Here is a 14,558-nt window from a genome sequence, read left to right as displayed (position 1 = left end):
TGTTGGCACCTTGCCCAAGAGGCTTAGGTCTTTCCAGATCTGTGAGCAATAATCCTCACGAGAACACAGAAACTCAACCCATGAGAACAGGTTTTCATGTGGTGACAGGTCCAGTCAAACCATGTCCCAGCCTGGGCCAAAGCCCTGTGGTGTGGCATCGCAGCTGGCAGGCGGGCACCAGCGTCATCAACAGAGGGAGTGAGCAGGATCCGAGCTGCGAGAATGGTTTCCTGGTATCGCAAAGTAGGACCTCTGCCAAGTTGGAGTGGCCTTGGGGTGCTGACTTGCTCTGTGCAAAAGCAGGGGCCTGGGAATTCTAGCAAGGCTTTCTTTGTCCCACCTCGCTCCCCAAGGGGGGAGAGCGCAGACGGTGATCACTGTGACATGGGTCCTTCCATAGCCTCATCTTCAGGGCACGGTGCTCCTGCATGTGTTGTCACCCCTCCCCACACCACATTTTGGGTACAGGCACAGAGATGCAGGCACACACTCCAGATTCCTCCAGAGAAACTCGATCTACAGGTGCTGTGTCCAGGCAGCGGGTCTGCCAAACCACAGCTCTGCACTTTTTCTTTTGGAGGAAAGAGGGGGGTGGTGGGGAGCAGAGCACTGAGCAGCAGCAGCCCAGCTCTAGAAGGCTCCTTACTCCCTACATATGAATGTTGTTGGCCATGGCCCTGTGTGTAACCCTGGCAAACAGGCCTCCTTCCACCTGCCAGACGACCTCGGCTCCTGGCCTTCCTCGCCGCTTCCACACCCACCTCCTGCCGTGTGCACTTTGGACAGGTGGGCATCTGTCATCCATTTGTGCTTTTTTTGTTTGTCAAGGTGAAATTCACGTAACGGTTTTCAAGAGTACAATTCAGTGGCATTTAGTACATTCATGGTACTGTGCAACCACTCTCTGACTAGTTCCAGAACATTCTTATTCCCCCACCACAAGAGGCCCTAACTCCTTAGCAGTCACTCCCACTTCTCCCCACCTTCCCCAGCCCCTGGCAACCACCAACATGCATAGTGTCTCTATGGAGTCACTCTTCTGGCTTTATCATGTCAGTGGGCTCATGCCATATGCGATCTTTTATTATGTCTGGCTGCTTTTACCCAGCATCAAGTATTTCATTTAAGGTCCATCCATGTTGTAGCCTGTGTCAATCCTCTATGCTTCTTTATGCCTGAATAATGTTCTATCATTGTATGTGTAATCCACAGTTTGTTTACCCGTTCATCTACTGACAGACATGTGAGTTCATCCATGTATGTTTTTGCAACGATAATAAAACAATAGTAAGGAAATATGAAAGAAGGGGAAATTCACACTAAACACAGCCACATTTTCGGTTTTCTGGCTTCCTTGTCATCTCTTTTCCCACGCATGCCTCTATAGTATGTTCTAGATTTTACTCTTTGGGCAGATACAGTTGGTGATCTTCATTTCATCTGAAATCGCAGACCTTTCTCCTTGCCCCTTGAACAGTGGTCCTTCCAGCCAGCATCTTGGATGGCTGTGTAATATTCCCAAGAAGTCTCAGCTTGGGGAGGCCACTTCCTTCCTTGTCCTCCCTGCGACAAGCTGCTGCCATGGGGGTATGGCACCTGAACCCTTCTGCCAGCCCGGAAGTTCAGGATTGGTTTATTTGCTGCCTTTGGATTCACTGAGCCCCTCTTGTCAAGATGGCAGCCCAGATGGTGTTCAGAACTTCCCAGGTTGACAGGAGAGGAGGAGGAGGTCCAGCAACATAGAAGAGGAAGTCCATGAGCCATCGTGGGTTAAGAAGTTGTTCCAGCTAGCTATGCAGAAATCTGAGCACCTTCCAGGCACCATGGCCAGTCCCAAGACCAGGAAGCCCAGTTGGAGGTTCCTTTGACATTTAATCTTCTTCTGCTAAAGATGGACAGTAGCGTGGGGCCTTGAGGTCCAAGACTTCGAGAGTGATGAGAGAAGAGGTAGCCACGAACTAGTGAGAGGAAGCTGGTCTCAGGCCACCCTGCCAAGGAGAAATCCCTAACCCCACACATGACCATCACTGTAAGCAACCTACACATTCATCTCTAGAGACAAGTGACAGATTATGATGATGGAATAACATATGGCTCCTAACACATAAAATTGACACAGGAGCTAATATACTATGACTTGGAAAAAGCCAACTGGGGAGTAGCATGTGGGTGTGATCCTTTCCCCTTAGTGAACTGACCCCCAGTGGGAGGGGGACACTTTAATTTACACTTTATACGTTTCTGGATTGAGATTTCTTATGAGCATGTATGACACTTAAAATATTTCAAATCAAGATAAAACAAGTAGTTCTTTAAAAAATGGTGTTGTAAATCCGAGCCTGGCAGTTCTTATTTCACATGGATTCAAGAGTCCAAAATGTTGAGCCATAATTCATTTGAACCAGCAGCCTCCTAATCATGCAGAGGGCTCATTGGAATGCAGACCACTGGGCCCCACCTACAGAGTTTCTGTTCTGTGGGTCGGGTGGGGCCCGAGCATTTGCTTCACCAGCAGGTGATGCTGACCTCCTGATCCGGGGACCCCACTTTGAGAACCACCCCTGAGCATCATCATAGCTCAGGGTGAGTTCACCATAGCTATCATGAGCATCATCGTAGAACATCCCTACGGCCTCTACCTCCTGCTGGAGAAAAGTTTTGGGACTTTCTGTCCCTGGTCCTGACCTAAGAAATTCACATTATTTAATTTGGAGTTTTGTGTAGTTGTTCATCCCCACCTGGGGCTTCCTGCCTCCCCACCTCCTTCGGGCAGTGTGGTGGACAGTGCCTGCACATCAAGGCACTCCCAAGACGCCCCCTGGGTGGGACTGGGCTCCTTGGACTGCCCATTAAGGCCATAACTGGTAGTGGCCTAGTATCCCCTGGCTTAGTGCTCTTTTGCACTAGACATTCAAGATTCTATCCGTGTCCCCTGGTGTTAAGAGGGAACGGGAGAAGGCAGGGTGCAGCATGTAGTAAGTACCTACTGTGTGTGCCCGATGCCATGTTGAGCACTTTAGCTTCTCCACATTGAAATGATGAGCGCTGCTTCCCCCCCACCCCACCATTTCTGCCCCCAGGAGGTTTGAGAGCATCACCTGGGTCTCAGGGTAGGATGAGCAGACCAGCCTTCTAACTCCTCTGGCAGCCAGCCCACCGAGTCTCAAGGGACCCCTCCAGAGGAGGCCTTTCCCAGCTGGCAAATCCTACCGGAGGAGGCCAGAGTGTCACCTGCTCCCATTCAGGCTTCCAGGCCCTAAAGCCTGGGCTTGGTCAGACTTCTGTTCCTGGGGCCTCCCTGATGGGGGCAGGTGGCAGGGGTATCGCTCCAGGCCTGCAGGCTCTGGGGTGAGCAGGCCAACTGGTATCTTAGAAGTATGCCAGGGCTCCTGAGAGAACCCTTATTTCCTGCAGAGGCTCCTCCGGGCACTTGTGTCAGGGAGGGTAGGCTTCACCACTGAGACCCCCAGATCCTCCTGGGGGTGGCAGGTTTCTGCCCCTCAGTCCCGTGTACCCCGGCCTTTCCCCTGGGCTCCTGTGGGCTGTCCCTGTGGAGCTGGCCGAGTGCAGCTCTCTGCCCTGCCCTCCTGCTCCCTGTCTCTGGGGTACCAGCCAGGCCCAGTTTGATGGACGCCCAGCCCCCAGTGTAGGCTCATCTGGAGCTCCCTGTAAACTTTTGGTCAGGTCCCCATGTGTCACTGTGTGTCACTGAGGTCCCTCCAAGAACAAGGCTTCTCATCCGAACTAATAAGCACAGGCTGCTGCCGTCACAACCTTGCCTCAGGCTGCAGTCGTGACTCTTTATTTTAATTTTTAGTCTCTGTATGAATGTAATGCCGATTTCCCAGAGGCAAGGTTCAACTGATCTGCGCCCTTTCTGAAAGTGCCGTGAGTAATTTAGGTCCTTCTGTAGGTGTTTACAGCAGGTGCATTCTTGGTCTTTTGAGGTCAGAGGCTAGAGCTCTGGACCGTGCAGGATTTTCTCTCCAAAATCACTCGTCAGAACTTTCCAGAAGGGACCAATACTTTTTGTTGGTGGTTCTAAGGGAGACTTACTTTTATATCCCTGTTTGAGAAGCACACAGCTGTCCTGGGTGCTCCCAGGCATCTCTCCTCAAGCGGGCAGATGGGTTGGGGCAGGGGACTGTAACCGCATGGCCTTGTCCTGCTGGTGGTGACACCCGTGCCAGGGGCTTCGTGGCCGGGCTCACATGGCGGACACCCCGCGCCTGCTCCCCCACCAAAGAGGGTTCTGAGTCCTGGCTCACAGGAGCACGACACCCTAATTAGCAGGCAGAGCCGGGCAGCCACTCAGCCAGGCTGCAGAGGTTGTATTCTGATCTAATAACAGACCGCTCCTGGGCATGCTTCTCTTGCAAAATTCTGGGCTTGCAACCACCGATGTGTGAGGTGGGGAGGCGGAGGGAGGGAGTTTATTTGATCTTCAGGTGAAAGGAGGCTTTATAAATAGGTCACCTTGTTCCACATCCTGAATTTCATTCTTTCCCCGTCTTGGGTCAAAACAATGGTTTTACTGTTCTGGGGTCAGTCGGACACACTGAGGGGGTTTGAGCTAAAAGGGAGGTGAGTGTGTGCCCTCCCCTCACCCCCCACCCCGTGCATTTGTCACTGGTCCCCTTGGATGTGTCTCCGTCAGAGACTACTCCCCATTCAACAGACTTGTCCTTAAACAAGACAGAGGGGTAGTTTTTAGTGGAGGTGGGCTCTGGGGCCAGTTGACTCCAAAGTGCTTTTTTTTTTTTTTTTTTTTTGGAAAGTGGAACTGCAGAGTCTTGGCTTTAAGCCAAGGGACAGTATAGCGTTGCGGCCAGGTGCTGAGCTCGGGGAGCCAAGGGTTGAAATTCTTGTCCCTCCCCAGTCTCTGCCCGCTGAGGTGCTCCTTCCTCACCTGGCCTTCACTGAGCACAGAACAAGGGTGCAGCCGCCGTGGGTCTCAGGTGTCGGGACAGAGCAGTTCTGTTCTTGTTTGGGGCCAGTGGAGACTAGTAGCTACCCTGGTTTTACTGGGCAAATTAAAATTGCCAATTGGAAGCAGTGCAGTTGGAAGTCTTGGGGGAAATCGTTGTAGGAATAACGTCCCTCTTTGGGATGGCCCCAGGGCCGCACCCAGGGATCCCTACCTTTATTTTAAAAGCCCTTCTGCTGACTCTGGATCCTTCCTGTGTATCTTCCTGCGTAAATCAAACGTTTATCCTGTGCTTGCTTTAAACGAAGTGACACGAGTGGAGAGCCTCTAGGAATTGCTTTGGGAACCACCTGTTGATGGAAGTGTACTGTCAGTATTTCTCCAGCCTTTATTCTTTTTTCGCACGCTTAAAAATCATTTCATTACCAAAGTAACACTTGCGTTTAAAAAAATTTCAATTCAAAAAACGTTCAAAGTCGGGGCCCCTGTGTGGCTCCGTGGTTAAGCGTCTGACTCGATCTCAGCTCAGGTCTTGATCTCAGGGTAGTGAGTTCAAGCCCTGCATTGGGTTCCACGCTGGGTGTGGAGCCTCATAAAAAAAAAAAAAAAACGTTCAAAGTGAACAAATCTTCCCTCTCACCCCCCCCACCAGGGTTAATCATTGTGAAAGGTTTGATGTTTATTCATTTAGCCCTTTCTCCATGTCTCCAAACAGATAAACGTGCACAGATAGAATCTTCTTAAATTCTGTTCTTACAGAAATGGGATCACGTTCTCCAATTTACTTTTTATTCTCCAATTTACTTTTTAAAATGTAAGAGCATCACGTTACATTTATAAGCCAGCAGTCCGAGGGGCTGTCTTCTCAGGGTTGTGTGGTCGTAGGGCAGGGAGCACATCCCTGTGCAGAGCTCCTGGGTTTTGTAGACACGACCCTGGAAGAGCACCTGCCGGGGGACTACTGGGTGTTTTACACCTGGATGGGGGTTGCTCTGTGGCATGTCTTGGACACACCCCCACACCTGTGTGTGAGTGACTTTCCCCCACATTCTCTCGAGTTCCTTTCCAACCTTTTTAACCCTGTGCATCCCACATGGTTCCCTGTCCCCTCTCACTGATGGCACTCTGCCAGCATCCCTTCACTCTGACCCGTAGAGTGAGAACATGGCACATCCGACCACTGTTCTCCTGCCATGTGTGCCCGGGAGACACAGATATGCTGTGTCTGTTCCCTTCCCCTTGAGAAAGAATTGCTGCCTTAGATCACTAAAGACCTGGGGTTAAGATGGAGCCCTGGACCAGGTCACAGACACCCCCCCGCCCCAGCAGTGCACCATGAGGATGCTTCTGGCTCCTCTCACCCCCTAGGGATCCGTATGTAGTTCTGGGCATCCTTCCTTGCACAGCTACCAATTCCAGATCTGGCCTCCCTGCCATCTGAGGGCACAGAAGAGCATACCCGGAGGGGCCTGAGAAACGAAAGGAAAGATAGTTTGTGAGGTTCTAGTGTTCCTCCCTATGGAGAGCTGTGGCCCGAGCAAACTCTCTCCAAAGCGGGCATTTGTGACAGGAGCCTTGGTCACTGATCCGGGACTGAGACCACCTTAATTTGGCTCTCTGTAGCAGCAGTGGGAGCCGGAGGCTTTGGAAACTTGTCTGTTTAGAATCCAGAGGTCCACCTGGAATTCCCTTATGAACAGGATGAGTCCTAGAGCCACAGGTCACCCAGCCCATGGCAGCTGCAAGGGATAGTAGGAGGGATGCTTTTGCCCATTGGAGGGTTGGGGAGGCATCCCCTTGTGCAATGAACCATGAACTGACTTGACCCATCGAAGATGACGCATATGTAGCGTTAGTGAGGGAGAGATGGGGGTTGTTGAGAGAGGGGAAGGGGTCCCCCCCCACAGGTCAAACCATAGGCCTTAGTGGCATCTGGCCTGACAGCAGACACCCTCTCTCTCTGCTCCCCCCCCAACCCCCCCACCCCTAGTCCCAGAGTTTTTAAATTATCCACGAGATTGTAAGTAAATGCAACATCTTAAAGCTGCTCAGGTGTGTTTGCTCATGTCTCTCTGTGTCCCTCTTGAGGGTAAAACAGGTCAGCTCACAAAGCCAGTGTATGAAGTACAGGTATCCCTGCCTGGTGGCTGTGGTTCCTGCGTCCCCCGCACTGGGTGCTCCTCCACTGCCTGCTCCCAGCCCTCCAGTGCTTGAGACAGACACAACCTCGAGCTTGGCTTTGATGTTGGGGGCAGGTCCTCTTCTCTGTCCCCCTGGGGACTGGGGCCAGTGCTGTGCTGGGCCTGGGAGGGGGATGCACCGGGCTGAGCAGAGGAGCAGAGGGAAGTGGAGCGTGAAGAGTGGAGCCTCAGGGGCACTGAGTGACCTGGTGACCCCCGCCCAGCCACTCCTCAACAACCACGTGGCCCAACTGACAAGGGAGAGGCCTGTGGCAGTGCGGTGGGGGGCGGGGGCAGCTTGCCTGCCCTTCCCAGTGAGGAAGCTATTCATATGGCATTTCTGGAACCGTATGGGGTGACTTTGACCACACTGAGCCCCACGACCTCACTGGCTCTAGAACTTGACCCCCAATCAGGCGTGCTTCTGTGTTACAACTTCACACTCTCTGACAGTTGTGTAGCGTGTCCTTCCTCTTGTGCACTTTCCGAACCATCCTTGTATGGTTATTTTTCTCCTTGGGCCCTTTGGAGTCTTTAATCTACTTTTACTTGTAGAAAAATGCCACTAAGAGCTCCCAACCCAGAATGACTTGTCGACTCCATGTAACATGCAAGAAGAATTGTCCTCCGGGTAGAGCTCCTTTGAACATATTTTACTTTGCTTCCATTTCAGTGCCTGTGTGCACACAGGTGTGTGTGTGTGTGTGTGTGTGTGTGTGTGTGTGTGTGTGTACACAATGCACTCTTACTCTTCCTTGAGACACCTATCCTGCTGCATATGTGCTGCTGAGGAGGGTAACAATCCACCCACCCACCCAGTCCAAAAATCTCCACCCTGCCCCCATCCTGGAGCCTCAGGTCGCCCCTTCTCACCCCTGCTCCAGGTGTGCCTTGGGCCTTGGGAAGCACCAGGGGCTGAGGGCAGGGGGGAGCAAGCTATTACCTGGGCAATCAGAGGTTGGCAGCGCGGGACAGGTGTACACCAGGAATTTGTCTTGAGGGCTGGCTTGGGACAGCCCTGAGTAGGGCAGGCAGGTGTGGCCTTGGGGACCCCGAGGCTAATGTGTGCGTGAGCTTTCTGAACAGGAACTCCCACAGAGGGAGTGAAGGAGCCGCAGCCTGGCACTGTCGGGACTTTACTCCCTCCTGCCCAGTAGCCCCGCACCGACACCGCAGCCACTGCTGCTCTGAGCTTGTGTGTGGCTGAGTGTGGCTGATGGGTGGTGGCGGCAGCAGCAGCAGAGCCATCCCTGTCCTCAGGAGCAGTGCTGGTGGAGGAGAACAAAGTAGGGAGGTGCAATTGGGGAGGTGTCTGGTCGGGGGCCAGGGTGGGGGGGCACCCTACGGCTCTCCCCAAGAAGGGGCTGGCAGGGCCCCAGGAGACCCACAGAAGGGCAGATCTCTGCGGCCACATTTAAAAATAGAAGGAAGGAGGGGCAGCTGGACCACCTCAATGGCCTTGCATGGCAAGGAGGTGGCCAGGTATGGACAGCAGGAGGTCTACGAGAAGAAAGTGTCGACTCTGACTGTAGCATGGATGCAGGGTGGGAAGAGGCAGGTGACAGACAAGGTAAGAGTGGCCTGGGTTGCTACGGTGGTTGCCCACTTGGGGTGACTGCAGCAGGATGGCCCAGAAGCAGCAGAGTGGGTGTGCCGTGCCCCCTGGTGAGGCTCTGGGTGCCCTTGCGTGGGAGCCGCCCACACTGCTGCAGACACTTTTACCTGCGCCCCTTCCTCCCAGGGGCTCCCGCTACTCCAGGTCAGGTGGTCCAGGGACAGAAGGACCCCACCTCTTGGACAGTCCCCTGGGTCATGGCCCAAGAGGGCGGGAGCTTAGCACAAGGGCCATGTCAACAGACTGGCCAGGGGGCCGTGGAGCAGGGAGAGCTTGCGGAACTGGCCTCAACAGACAGCCGAGGTGCCACCGGGATGTTATGCCGTCTTTTCTGACGGCTCTTTCTGAGGCTGGACTGACCTCGCAGCCATCAGATTCCTTCCCACCTCCATCCCCTGCCTTCTGCAGTGCTCTGTCATCAGAGGAAGTGACATGCCCGGCCCCTTGTCTAGCTCAATGGTTGGCTGACTGGGGAGCAGCCTATTCTTATAAATAAAGCTTTATTGGAACCCGGCCATGCTCGTTTATTTATGCTCTGTCTGTGGCTGCTTTCACACCACAAGGCAGAGTTGGGTGGTTCCGCTGAGGCTGCCTGGCCACAAAGCCTAAAACATTTGCTGTCTAGCCCTGTACACGGGAAGTTTCCGATCCCTGGTCTAGCTGAGGTAGGAGTTATATGTGTACAGGTCTCAGCTCAGGGGCCTGAGAGCTCCCTCCCTGTCCTCCAGAGGGCTGACCTGGGTCCCCACAGGGTCCTCCTGCACTGAGAGGTCTCAGGGCACCGGCCAGAGTGAGGTGTCCTGGCAGAGATGGATATGGGTGCTTCTGACTTTAAGAACTGCCCCAGACCAGCTCAGGAAGATACTCGAATGGAGTCTGGGGAGGCTGCAGCCAGGCAGCTCCCAGTCTGTAGTTACAAGGACCATGTTTGCACCCCCCAAACCCCAGATCTCTCCACCCCAATACAGCCAGACAAGCAGGTGCCAAAGCCACGGGATGTCCCCGCAGGGCCACAGGCAAGTCCTGAAAGTATTGATGGTTCTCAGGAGTCAATGAGCCTGAAGGCTTGAAATTGGTATTGTCCTGGGGGATCCAGGACTAAGGTCACGATCTCCATAGAACTTTCCAGAACCGGGATGGTCCTCTAGCTGCAGTCGGACACCTCTGCTCTATACCAGCTTTGCATACATTTGACACTAGGAGTCTCTGAAAAAATGACCATGCCTCAGGGAGCGAGTGAGCCCTCCATTCCACAGCAGAAAAGGGAGGGGGAGAAGCTGGATGTGGTCAATGAGGGGGATGGGGGGGTGCGTCCAAGTGCTCCCACATAGGGACACTTATCTTGCCGAGAGCCAGCCTCCCAGAGGCCTGGCTGCCCTGAAGATGTGGTCCCGGGGGCGGGAGGCGGCTCAGGGTCGGCTGGGAGACCGACCACAAGAGACAGCAAGCCCACTGCAGATCCCTTCCCTCCTCCTGGCCCCGCTGGGAGGTTCTCTCCCGGATTCCCTTGCACCACCGGCGGCCCTCATCTCCCAGCAGGTGCTCTTCCCTGCCACCCACAGAGGGGAGTCCCGCAGTAACCCCCAGCAGATTCCTTTGTGCCCTCTTCACCTAAGGCACCTGAGTGCTCCTAGGAACGATCTCAAGAGTTTCTTTTAAAACCTTTGAGAAAGGGATACCTGTGTGGCTCAGTTTGGCTCAAGTTGTGATCCTGGGGTCCAGGGATCAAGTCCTGCATTGAGCTCCCCACAGGGAGCCTGCTTCTCCCTCTGCCTGTGTCTCTGCCTCTCTCTCTCTCTCTCTCTCTCTCTCTCTCTCTCTCTGTGTGTGTGTGTGTGTGTGTGTGTGTGTGTGTGTCTCATGAATAAATAAATAAAATCTTGCGGGGAAGAAAACGGAAACCAAATGACCTATTCTTTTCCCTCACCCAAGGCTGGACACTGGGACAGGTGTGGTAGGGGTGGTCGATCAGCCTCACATTTCAGACCCTCGTCCTTGGAGGTAACTCTCCTGGCACTGCCAGCGGAGACACCGGGACAGATGGAGTGAGATCTCTCCTCCAGTCCCATGGCCCTGACCTCCCTTCGAGGAGCCACGGGATGGTGAAGTCAGAGTGGGAACAAGGGGTCCAGAGGTCTGACTTCCCCACAAGATGGGCTGTTGGCACCCGAGGGGCCAAGTAACGGCTGCTGGTTAAAGGGTACAGGTAGGGACAAGTGGGGGTCCTCTAAGTGTTGTTCAGAACCACCTGAGGGAGGAGGGTGAGAGCTCTGTCCTCACCTGATCAGGGGACAGCCCAGGGGCCACGGGAAGAGTATCACTGGTACCCCTGGCCCAGGAGGGTCACAGGGCTGTCTGGGGAGTTCCCTGTGGCCTCAGGGAACCACAAGCCAGGAGACCCCGAGGTCTTCCAGCTGAGTGCCATGCAAGCCCCCAAGTGAGCTTTCTGCCTACACCAGGGTCCCCTTCCCTGGCATGAACCCTTGGAAGCGGCGGTGCTAGAAGAGAAGAGGGGCTGGGAAACGAGGTCTGGCCACTTCTGTTGCATGTTATGGCTTCACCTTCCCTCCAGACTGCAGGCAAGGGAAATCAGCTTCCCCTTGCTTTGACCCAGGAGGACACCCATTGCCTTGGGGCTGATGCAAGATCCATGCCAACTGGGCCTTCTGCCCTGAGAAACTGGGGTTAGGGTTAGGTGAGTGCCGTACAGCCAACACCACTGAGCATGGTGGCCAGCCCCTCAGCCCACCTCTCCCTGCCAACTGCAGATGGACAGCCTGTCGCCTTCCTGGTGGTGTGGCTGTGGCGACAGAGCCATGGCTGCGGCCTGCCTTGCATCAGGTAGCTGGGATGTGCCTGCGTGGGCAGCCTCATACTCCTAACTACTGTATTCCCCTTCTTCCCGCACCTCCTGCTCATCCAGCCTGTTTCTCTTTCCTTCCATCAGGCACCACGGAGGGCCCTACAGTCCCCAGAGGCCGCCTACCAACCTTCCTTAGGACTGATCTGGGCTTCATTGGAAAACCGGACGGAAGGCCCCACGATTGATGAGTTTGCTGTGGGACTCAGTGCAGAGGTGAAACCAAAGGCAAACATGGGTCAGAAGGTCACTGGAGGGATCAAGACCGTGGACATGAGGGACCCCACGTACCGGCCCCTGAAGCAGGAGCTCCAGGGCCTGGACTACTGCAAGCCCACCCGCCTGGACCTGCTGCTAGACATGCCCCCCGTGTCCTACGACATCCAGCTGCTCCACTCATGGAATAACAATGACCGATCGCTCAATGTCTTTGTGAAGGAGGACGACAAGCTGATCTTTCACCGGCATCCGGTGGCCCAGAGTACAGATGCCATCAGGGGCAAAGTTGGGTACACACGTGGGCTGCATGTTTGGCAGATCACGTGGGCCATGAGGCAGCGGGGCACACACGCTGTGGTTGGGGTGGCGACAGCGGATGCCCCCCTGCACTCTGTCGGGTACACAACCCTCGTGGGGAACAACCATGAGTCTTGGGGCTGGGACTTGGGGCGCAACCGGCTCTATCATGATGGCAAAAACCAACCAAGCAAAACATACCCGGCCTTTTTGGAGCCGGATGAGACATTTATTGTCCCCGACTCCTTCCTTGTGGCCCTGGACATGGATGACGGGACTCTGAGCTTCATTGTGGACGGACAGTACATGGGAGTGGCTTTTCGAGGACTCAAGGGCAAAAAACTATATCCTGTAGTGAGTGCCGTCTGGGGCCACTGTGAGATCCGCATGCGCTACTTGAATGGACTTGACCGTAAGTGTCCTGTGCTGTCCAATGTGGCAGTGTTCTCGGACCTTCTGTGGTCCTGGGGTCCTGGCTGCTCCTGATCAAAAGTTTACAGTCATTGAAACTAAAACGTCTTTAAGTAGATATCCCAGCATATTCGGATCCTCAGAGGCTATTGCCTGCCTCTGCTTAAATGAAGAATTCTAGCTGGAATCTGCCAGATTACCTGATAGCAAGCACCTCATGAACGGATGGATGGATGGATAGATGGATGAATGAGTGGATGGTAGGATAGAAGAATGGTTGAGTAGATGGAGGGATGGATGCATGGATGGATGAATGGATAGAGAATGAGTGGATGAATGGATGGTTGGATGGGGGGATAGATGGATAAAGGGATGGATGGATAGATGGATAGATAAGGGAGTATGGATGGATAGATGAAGGGATGGATGGGTGGGTGGGTGGGTGGCTGGATGGATAAATTCATGGGTAGTTGCTCTTTGTTTCTGGTTGATCTACCTCTAATTTTGATCTGTTGTTGACCAAATTCTAGTACAGTAGCCAGCATACTATTGGGCTTGGATTTGCAGTTTTGAGGGTACGAGGACCTCTTACATAAATGAAAACCAATAGCCTCTCTTGTTCATTAGACAGGTTTAGAGTCTCTTCTGGTGCTGGAGGCTTCTGAGTTGGCTCCTTTAGACCACAGTCCCCTGGCTTGTTCAGTCATGATGTCAGGATGCCTTGGAGAAGAGTGTGTAGATTAGAAACAGGCTGAATCAGCTGTGATTTCCACCCTTTCCTTTGGGAAAGGGAGTGGCCTTTCTCAGACCACATGTGAAAATAGCCATGTGGTGATACTATCCTAGTGTAGGAGGTGGAGGGCTGTGTGGCTTCGGGGCTGGGACCCCATGGTGGCAGGAGGTCCTAGGCTTCCAAAACTATCTGTCCCCATGTTTGACCCTTACTCTTTCTTGGGTCCTTTCTACCATCTGCAGAGCCCAGCCTGAAAAAAGGTGCAGAAAGCTTTGCCCAGCCCAGCCCTGTGTTGACCATCCCTATGAGGCAGGTCTGACCTGGCACCCCATAGGCCACGTGAGCATTCAGGGAAGGCCCTGCTGGGGTCGGAAGCACAGATGCTTACTGTGGTCTTGGAAGCCTCCAGAACTTCAGCTTCTCCCATGGCTCTTCCCTACTTCAGCCTTGGAAGATATCAGAGAAAATATCCAGGGACATAAGGCAGAGGGAACTCTTAAACGCTTCTCTTTGGAAGCTTCCACCCCCCCCCCTTCCCTCGCTTCTTGCCTCTGGCTTTGGCTGAGTGATGGCAATAACCTCACCTGTGCAGCCTAGTACCCCTAGGTCATGGGACTCCTGGCAGAGGCAGGGAGCCTCCCCAAGGAAATAACCTCAAACCTCATCATCTAAGGAACCAGCAGAGCAAGTTCTGTGAGTCTCTCACCCCAGGTGACGGTAGTAGAAAGTCCACAGCCAAATCTGCCCTAGGCTGGGGTGGGCAGGCCTTGGGAGAACTAGGCACATCCTGCCCAGGACTAGGATTTCAGGAGCCCTGGCCCTGACAGAGGAGTGACCACAGCCCTAGTCAGTGTAATGCCCATTCTGTGCAGACAGACAGATGAACGAACAACTGGGCCCCCTGTGTCATTGCCAGGTCACTGAGACCGTTGGTCGAGACTAGAGCAGGGCAGCCCCTGTCCCCTCCAGGAATAGGTCCATCAGCGTTGGAGTTGGCTGGGCTTCTCCGTTCACATAGCCAGCTCTGACACAGAGCACAGAGCCCCAAGCGGCCTGGAGGCGACTGGCCTGTTCACCTGGCAAGTCAGGGCACATTCGACCAGCATCATTCCTCTGCTGACTTAGAGCAAGGCTCGGCAAAGGTTCTGCTAGGATGGCCCTGGAGGCCCAAATGCACATCTTGGAAATAGATGCCCTGTCAGCTCTGCATCCAATGGGAGGTTGGATGCTTTTATAAATTTTCTTGTTGGGGAAAACATAGAGGGGAGGTTGAGGGGAGCAGAGCAGGGAACGGGCCTGGGAATGAGTTGCAGACA

The 14,558-nt window shown here is 53.9% G+C and overlaps 1 protein-coding gene across 4 annotated transcripts in view; it reads left to right on the top strand.

Annotated features, from left to right (window-relative positions):
• The window catches only part of SPSB1 (splA/ryanodine receptor domain and SOCS box containing 1), a 69,624-nt gene that overhangs the window by 45,223 nt on the left and 9,843 nt on the right, over window positions 1–14,558 (top strand). For all 4 annotated transcript variants that reach the window (XM_055306368.1, XM_055306369.1, XM_055306366.1 and 1 more), the window contains exon 2: window positions 11,670–12,510. In XM_055306368.1, the coding sequence (XP_055162343.1) occupies window positions 11,817–12,510 (694 nt within the window). In that variant the 5' untranslated portion in view covers window positions 11,670–11,816. The remainder of the gene's footprint in view (window positions 1–11,669; window positions 12,511–14,558) is intronic.

The sequence above is a fragment of the Nyctereutes procyonoides genome, unplaced genomic scaffold, assembly GCF_905146905.1.
Source record: "Nyctereutes procyonoides isolate TBG_1078 unplaced genomic scaffold, NYPRO_anot_genome, whole genome shotgun sequence".
Taxonomy (NCBI): Eukaryota; Metazoa; Chordata; class Mammalia; order Carnivora; family Canidae; genus Nyctereutes; species Nyctereutes procyonoides.
This window is presented reverse-complemented; position numbering and strand designations above follow the sequence as displayed.